This window comes from Nelumbo nucifera, chromosome 1, assembly GCF_055504915.1.
Source record: "Nelumbo nucifera cultivar China Antique chromosome 1, China Antique-T2T, whole genome shotgun sequence".
Classification (NCBI taxonomy): domain Eukaryota; kingdom Viridiplantae; phylum Streptophyta; class Magnoliopsida; order Proteales; family Nelumbonaceae; genus Nelumbo; species Nelumbo nucifera.
This window is the reverse complement of record NC_142649.1, coordinates 73,768,913-73,777,503: the sequence shown is the minus strand read 5'-3', so window position 1 is coordinate 73,777,503 and position 8,591 is coordinate 73,768,913. Positions and strand designations below refer to the sequence as shown.

General features: G+C 33.3%; 1 protein-coding gene across 1 annotated transcript; it reads right to left on the bottom strand.

Annotated features, from left to right (window-relative positions):
- Window positions 1-6,012: 6,012 nt before the first annotated feature.
- LOC104604902 (peroxidase 3) lies at window positions 6,013-7,788 on the bottom strand. The gene is made up of 4 exons (XM_010269471.3): window positions 7,460-7,788; window positions 7,083-7,274; window positions 6,788-6,950; window positions 6,013-6,688 (listed from the first exon to the last, which is right to left on the bottom strand). Exons 1-4 carry the CDS (start codon window positions 7,664-7,666, stop codon window positions 6,273-6,275), a joined length of 978 nt encoding a protein of 325 aa, XP_010267773.1. The 5' UTR covers window positions 7,667-7,788; the 3' UTR covers window positions 6,013-6,272.
- Between the last annotated feature and the right edge of the window lie 803 nt (window positions 7,789-8,591).

The following is an 8,591-nucleotide window of genomic DNA, read 5'->3' as shown; positions in this document are numbered from 1 at the left end:
ATAGTGTCAGAACTACACTTACTGTTCGATGGGAACGCTAGAGATGTGACCGTTGGATGAGAAGAAGGGAGGTGACGATGTCTATGAAAGGGTTCTCGATAAAATTTTCTTGTCCTTTTCCTTTCTCAACAGGGTCTCACTAAATTAGTGCGACCACGCTTACCGATTTTTGGGAACCCGCATCCCTAGTGTTTCTTTTCCTTTCCCGAGTTTCATTTGAAACAAACACACAAAAAAAAGAATATTCTTCAAATATGCTTCCTTTCCCATCCATTTCTCAGAAACCAAACGCACCATAAAGGACTAAACTCGTTAGGCTAATACAAATCATCGAACCAATGATAAGAGTCCATGTTAGTTGTAAAATATATGGGGCTAGCTGAAGGTTCAGCTAATCCTATCTCCCTTCATCTCATCCATGATATTACAAGTCTGAGTATGACAATGGAAGGGGAGGATAGTTAAAAAGGAATCATTTACTAAAACACCCCTATAATTTTATGAATCTATTAAAACCTACCCCATAATTTTTGTTTTACTAAAAGATCTCCTATAGGTTGCAATCAATTTACTTAATCGACCTTCCATTAGATGGAAGTGGAAAATGACAGTTTTAACCCTACCATCCATTCAAATAAATTTAATCAATAGAAACTAAAAACAAAAATGCCATTTTTGTCCCTAATAAAACACAAACAACCACTATTTTTCTCTATTTAGTCAATTTTACTAAAAGATCCCCTATAGGTTGCAATCAATTTACTTAATTGACCTTCCATTAGATGGAAGTGGAAAATGATAGTTTTAACCCTAACATCCATTCAAATAAATTTAATTAATAGAAACTAAAAACAAAAATACCATTTTTGTCCCTAATAAAACACGAACAACCACTCTATTTTTCTCTATTTGGTCAATTTTATTTTCTATGCAAAGAAGTGTTAGGGGTAATTTTGAAATAAACAACCATAGATCTATACCTTTGAGCATTTTTCACTTAGTTTAGGGGTATTTTTGGAATAAACAACCATGGGTCCATGCCCTTGAACATTTTTCACTTAGTTTAGGTAATTATGTCCAATTGACAAAACAAATAGTTTTTAATGAAAGGTCGATTAAGTAAATACATTGCAAATTATAAGGGGTGTTTTAGTAAAATGCAAACTATAGGGTAAGTTTAAGTATGTCTATGAAACTATAGGGGGTGTTCTAGGAAATGGCCCTTAAAAAGTGATACCCAATCAACAGATCATTAGGAATGGCAATAGGGCGGGTTTGGGATGGGGATCATTTTTTCCGTCCTCGACCCCGATTCTAAAATTAATCCCCATCCCCATTCCCGATCCCTATCGGGGATAGAAGTTGTCCTCCGTCCCCGATCCTCGACGGGGATGGGTTCCTCGTGGGGACTCAAATCCCCAAAAATATTTAGATAATAGTATTTAAAAAAATGAATTTACTTAAAATAAATAAAAATTTTAAAATATAAATAATGTTTTAAATATTTATATATATAAATAATATTACATAAATATATATATATATATATATATAATAATATATATTTTATATAAATAATACTTAATATATATAATCAGGGTCGGGGTCGGGGATGGGGATTGAGGTCCCTATCCCGCCCTGTCAAAGCAATCCCCATCCCCAACCCCATCGGGTCTGGAATGGGAAAAATTGCCATCCCTATTGATCATATTGCAAAGGTACAGAGACAACAAAAAAAAAAAAAAACAAAAAAGTCAATTGCATTATTGTAATTAGGGAAAACCTATGGTGCATCAAGTGCATCTTGCAACAAAGAATCTCAATTAGCGATAAAACAACACGTCAAAACTGATTAACATCTTTAATGTTATTAAAGTTCTAATGATAAGAAGATCTTTTGAAATGCAAGTCAATGAAAAGTAAGTAGATTATGTGTCATCTTTGATATGACTAATAAGTGTATACGTGACAATTTTTTATGATGATGATGATAGAAGTCATCATTGACTTCTCCCAATTAAACCGACTTCCCAAATCATTATCTAATAACTGACTTAACATTTGGACTTATAAGGGCCCACATGGTCCATTGAACATCACATATTATGTTTAAATGCCTCTTATAAGTGGTTAAACTCAAGTATAAATAAGGCTCACTCTTATGAATGCAAATGTATAATTTTAGAATAAGTAATATATGATGAATGTTAGTGCGTAAAGTTGTGTAGTTTAAAAAGTGTTAGTATTGTTTTGAGCAAATAGTATCCATAGTTGTTTTCTAGTTATAGTGTGTTTGCATATTTTTATTCAAATATTGTTATTTTTCTTTTTCTTGTGTGGGCCTGCTCGTTTGTTGTGCTTTACAGATGATAGTAAGTAATATGTTTCCAAAATTTTTCACAATTTTGTATATTTATTTGTGTATAAAATTTATTTTTACTTATTAACCTATTTTTGTTTAATATGATGAAATATACAATACTAGGGATGTGCCCAAATGCTTTTACATTTTTTTTTTGTATTTTTATACTTTTGTGTTTTTTATATATATTTTTTAATTTTTATTATTACTTAATTATGACATTGAGGGTTTAACATTTGACCAAAAAGGTTGAATTGTTGAATCTCCACCAAACATGAAAACAACTCCATTTTTAGGTTGGTTATAAATTTGTTTTTTATTTCTATCATAAATAAAAATAATTATTTTTTACTACAGTTTTTATTGTGATCAATTAATATAAGATTACGTGAAAGAATAGGAGTTAATACCCTAACTATAAGACTTAGGGAATTGAATGAGGATAAATGTAGTAGTTCAAATTATATTTTGTGCCCTCACAATTAGAGAGAGGCTAAATTCAGAAATAGGGGTATTCTAGTCAAGAATAAAGTATAATGAATGTTAATTAGAGGGATTTGAATTAGGAGAAAAGTGGTTACTCAAATTACATTACTCTCCTTACAATGAGATAGTAATCAAATTAAAAAATTGGGGTATTTTAATCAGATGCAGATTGCAAAATCCAAATATGATTACATAAACATCTTATCCAAATATGTGATAATCAGATTAATCGCAAAGTTTCAAGTATCATTGACAGAGACCATTCTGCTTAGTTAGATTTTTCTTTTTTATAGTGTTTTATATTTTTAGTGTATCTTTTTCTTTTGTTCATTTATCAAAAAAAAATGTAAGATTTAAATAGAGGGAATTGAATGAAGTGAAAAGTAGTAGTTCAATTTACAATTTAGACCTTACAATTAAATAGGGATTAAACTAAAAAATGAGTATTTTAGTCAATGTTCTAAAAATTGGAACTAACTAGATAGTCGAACTGTTTGCCAAGAACCAATCAGGTCACTGGTTTCATTTTGGCCCAAACTGTTATTTTACACAAAAACGTTGAAATGGTTAGAGAACCGCTAACTTGGATGGTTTAACTGTTAAAATGTTCAACTCAGTTAACGGTTTTTGAGTTGCTTTCAAACTAATTCCAAATTTTTTATTTATTTTAAAATAGAAATTAGAAAATAAAAATTGAAAAAAGAAACTTTCATATGTCATAATCTTGTTCGATTATTCCTAATGGCCAAAATTAGTTAGGGTTTTAGTTTTTCCATTTTGATTTTGAGTTTTCTTATTTATATGATTCTTTGTAAGTTGTAACAACAAACAAATTGCAACTTTAGTGAAGAAATCGAAAAATTGATGCAAGAGATGAGAGATTATACATCAATCTTGTATTAAAAGCTAAGATGCACCAATGAAGCAAGCGATTTGGGATTTGGGAGAGATTATACATCGATCTTATTTATATGATTCTTCTTTTCTCTCTTTTTTGTCACTTCTTAACTTTAACTAGTTGCCTCCTCAAAGTCTCACACTCCCCTCTCACAATAATGTATATATGTGGTGGACTTTAACCTAATCCTAATCTAACGGTCAAAATAAGAAACTACATTATATTTTATATCTTACCAGTTTGACCCACTCAAACTAGATGGTTGAATTGCTGACCCAGATACCAGAAGCCAAAGCAGTTCAATTTCTAGGTCGATTTTTAAAACCTTGATTTTAGTTCAAATAAAGTTCCACAATCTTATTTATTCTTTTAATAGTAGTGCAAATATAGAATTATAGATGTGTTCAATTATTTCTATAATTTTTTTTTTTTATTTTTGTGTGTAAAACTAATTCTGATATGTCGCACTTATTTTTTGTTTAATATGATAAGTACATGATATTATATATGTGCTTACATGCTGTTTTTGCAAAATTTATGTATTTTTATAGTTTATTAATTTTTATTATTTATTTATGACATTAAAGGTTAACACATTTAACCCAAAATTGAATTATTTATTATTAATTTTTATATTTCATTTTTGGTCAGCTATAAATTATGTATTTCATTTTCATTATTGATAAAAATAATTCTTGTTTATTACACTTATATTTAATTTGATTAATAAAAGTATAATAAATGTGCATATTTTTTTTTCTAAATTTTTTTGTAAATTTCTATATTTGCTTTTATTTTAAAATTTTTATTATTTAACTGTGACTTCATAGGTTGACCAAATTTATTCAATGGTTAAATTGCGTAGCCACCAATTGTATCAATAATGATTTTGTTTTTTAGTCGGTTTTAAATATATGAATTTATATTATTAAAATTATATAGTAATAATATATAGTATAGATATAGATTGTTTTAAATTTTGATTTTACGTATAGCAAATATTAGTAAATGTACCCTACTTGCACTCTAAAAATTGCCTCTTTTTATAAAAAAAAAGTTTTAAGATTCCTTTGAACGTGGATGACGTGGCTCTTTCATCCAGCGTGACTGCGTGAAAAGGCTCGTTTTTTTGAACTAAAGGAAGTGCCGGATTGGGTGGTGTAATTAATGACTTTACTTTATAATCATTTTACAAAAGAAAAGTTATTGGTTTTCTTTAATATTTATTTATTTATGTTTTTCCTCCCAAAGAAAGGTATTCTCTACTTGTCATGGTATCGAATTCTGCTACTGGATTGCTGGGCCGGCTTTTTGTAATTCACTTTAAAGGCATCGGGCTCGCCCACCCAGATTGGTATTCCTCCGGTATTCTTATTTCTTGATAGCCTCAGGAATGAAGATATGTCCCAGACGAGACCTGTTAATCAGATCTTTAATTTACACAAGTCAAGAAACTGGGCAGCTACTACCGTCGTCACAGACCAGAACTTTTTCAATAGGATCATGGGTTGGTTTCCCTTTACTGATGTCAGTTGCAAATGAGTTTGGATCTCCTACTCACAAGAACTCTATTCACACTTGGCCATGCCTCAGTAGAGCTGTACATTGAGAACATCTATCGAGTTTGTATATTATCATTCGCGGGGAGATGTTCTTAATGTATAACTGCAGTGTCATATGGGTAGGAGATCTGAATTCGTGGAAAATGGCCATCAAACTACATGGGCAAGACCAATATTTTCGGTAGGAAATTCAACAAGGCAATTATCAAATTATGGCTCTGTTCACTTTTTGGGAAATTACTTACCCAGGTATATTATATGTAATTACTGGGTAAGTGTTTCCTTCCAACAAAACACATTCCAACCTTCTACCAACTTGATCCTACACCACACATTCTGGGTCCCACCATAAAAAGGGACCTGTCATACATGGTATGAGTGGTGTTGAATGATATTGGTAGAGTGTTGGAATGTATTTAGTTGGTAGGTGATCCGTTCTCATAAGATAATGTCCGTTTTAATAATAAAAAGTCATTATTAAAAGGGGCTATGTTGTTCCATTCAAGTGCTGGAAAATGAAAAAATAAATTTTCCATAGACCCTATATAAATTGAAAAAAAAAATACATGAATATCTTGATCAACAGGAACCAAACCCCATTAACCAACTTCCCCCACTCAAAATCCCAAAAAACGACCAGTTGTTAAAGAAATGCAGGTTTTTGACCGCGCAACAAGGTCAGGCTAGATTCAACTGCATAAGTATGGATGGAAAGTGGAAACTGTAAATTCAAATATGATAGCTCTTACAGAGGTGTTTTATTCTTCAATTATATTAATATGAAAATGGAAGTATGGAAACTCCATTTTTCCCCAGAAAATTCAATTCTACACTGGTCAAGAACATAATCACTTGAAGACCACCACATTCACATAAGCAAAATAAAGGAACGTAACAATTATTTTGACATGTTCATCATAACAAAACACAAGGACACTGAATGTGACTGAAGCAAAACCAGAGCCTAGCTATTCACCTTCCAACACTGCTTCCTTATCTCACCCGAAGATCCTGTCTTAACATCAACCTGACCCATCTTCTCCATGGACTTGGCGAATTCTGTGTAGAAGTTCTCAAGTGTTCCCTGAACAAGTTGGTTGATGAAAGATAATGTAGTGGAGTTTGTAGTCAGTGCAGAATCGGATTGAAATAGACCTCGTCTCTTGAGTAGAAGTCTGTAATAGCTGAGATCAAAGGTTCTGAAACTCCCTGGATCCATTTCAACGATGGTAGTATTATCAGTAGATGTCTTGCATTTCTTTGCCTTTAGATTTGCAGCGTACTCACTATCCAGAGCTGGATCTTGATCACCCACCCCTGTGAAATTGTAGAGGCGGTTGGAGAAAGAAGGACAGTGAGCAATACCAATTGTGTGTGCCCCTGAAATGATCAAAATGAGAAGAATCATTCATCAGTGGAACAATTTCCTCCCAAAAAAGAACTATTATGTACACAGAGCACCAACTCTGTCAAGCATACCAGAAAGCAGAACAAGATCTTTCAAATCGAGTCCCTTGTTAGCAAATAAGGTTTGGAGTGTGGTGAAGTTGCTAGTTGGAGCAGGAATTTGGGATTGAGCCTCTGAAGCATTTGAGATAACACCATCTCTTCTTCCTGTTGGAACTTTCCAAGAGGGTCCTCCCTGTTTGTTACAGAATAAGCAAGAAAAAATCAAAATTGGGATGCAAACGGGTACTAGAAATAACATAGAAATAGTAAATTAAAGTAAGTTTCTCTCGATTGAATGGAAACAAATTGTTGGATTATTTCTTACTGTTGCCACAATTGAGTCTCTTGCAACCAAAGCAATAACATCAGCACAGGATACAACACCAGGGCACTCAGCTTCCAGCAAGCTTTTTACACTGTCAATGAAGCCAAAGCCTCGGAGCGTCTGATTTGGCACAGCGGCCTTTTCAGCTTGGTTGCTCGAAGTGGAATTGATAAGTATCGATGCATCACAACCCTGAATGTATAGAATAAGGACATTCCTATGTTAATAAAACCAGGATACCCATAAAACTGCAGATGTTCAGTATGAAACACAGACAGCTAAACAGAGAGAAACAGAGGAAAACCAAAACTCCTACTTAAACAGGAAAAACCATCACAAGGAAAAAACCTAGACAGATTGAAACGATTAACACTAACCCTCACAAAGCAGTCATGGAAGTGCATTCTTATAATAGTGGCTGCCAGAGATGGAGCATTATGGATATGCTTATTGACAAAGTCTGATACAATCTTCTCAGCTTTTGGGCAGCTCTGATCATAAAAACCAATTTTCAGATCAGCTTGAGCCGAACCCACCAAACAAAAGATGGCCAAGATGATTCCAACACAGCCTATGTTTAGCATGGTTGCTAGTTTGGAATAACTTATTCCCAGTTTCTCAGCTCCTCTGCACTGGATGGAACATTTCCAAAGCAACGAGTGTTGGGAGATTTATAGGCCTTCAATTGTATGAAACTATGAATTGCTCTGCAAGCAAAGGGGGAAAAATGGTGAAACGTCCATACTCAACATGCTTTTACTGTAGAACTTTAGTATAATTAAATCCATATTAAATGCTATATACATTTAAGAATGTGATTAGCTAGGCTTAGTTTGGGTAGGAGACAAGTGATTGATGTTTTAATACTGTGTCGTCTTTTGTTTTTATTTGAATAATGATGGACGTGAGCTCAAGATGTATCAGTATGTTCATGCACGCACCTCACTGACTTTTCTTTTCTTTTTCCTTTTTCCTTTTCTATACTTTTGCCTCCTGGTGCCTGATAATTATGGCTGAAAGCCCCATAGAAAGATGACAATCTATCCCCAAGAGAGAGAGAGAGAGGCCCATTACTGTTCCACCATTCATTCTGGGTTCTGGCAATATATAGTTTGCTTTGCCCATGGGCTCTGATTTTGATTTCTTGGGTTATACTTGATATATTTACATAAGCAAAACAGCTAGAAAGAACCTCGATATGATCAAATGAGATGTGAGATTCTGTATGTTGTCCATTTTGACTTCAACTCTGTTCCGGCTATCTGCATGGTCTGTTGAGCCCTTGGCATCTGAAACAAAGTTCACTTGCTGGATTGGTCCATGATCCATCTGCCTGGAGCAAGATTGGGTGAGAAGGCAAAAGAATCCCAAGCCTGCATTGTCTGCATTTTGGGCGAGTGATCCAAATCCATCTAGGTCAGGCATTTATGATTTGTATCTGTGCATCACTCTGGAGTCTAGCTTGAAGACAAGAGAAACGAGGGAAAATAATAAACAAATGTGAAATAA

What these genes read in the sequence shown, in the direction of transcription:
- LOC104604902 (XM_010269471.3), bottom strand. Translation starts at nt 7,666, where the DNA reads ATGCTAAACATAGGCTGTGTTGGAATCATCTTGGCCATCTTTTGTTTG. An exon ending in TCCATGACTGCTTTGTGAGG is followed by an intron (nt 7,275 to 7,459) that starts GTTAGTGTTAAT and finishes CTATACATTCAG; the next exon opens with GGTTGTGATGCATCGATACT. An exon ending in GAGACTCAATTGTGGCAACA is followed by an intron (nt 6,951 to 7,082) that starts GTAAGAAATAAT and finishes TGTAACAAACAG; the next exon opens with GGAGGACCCTCTTGGAAAGT.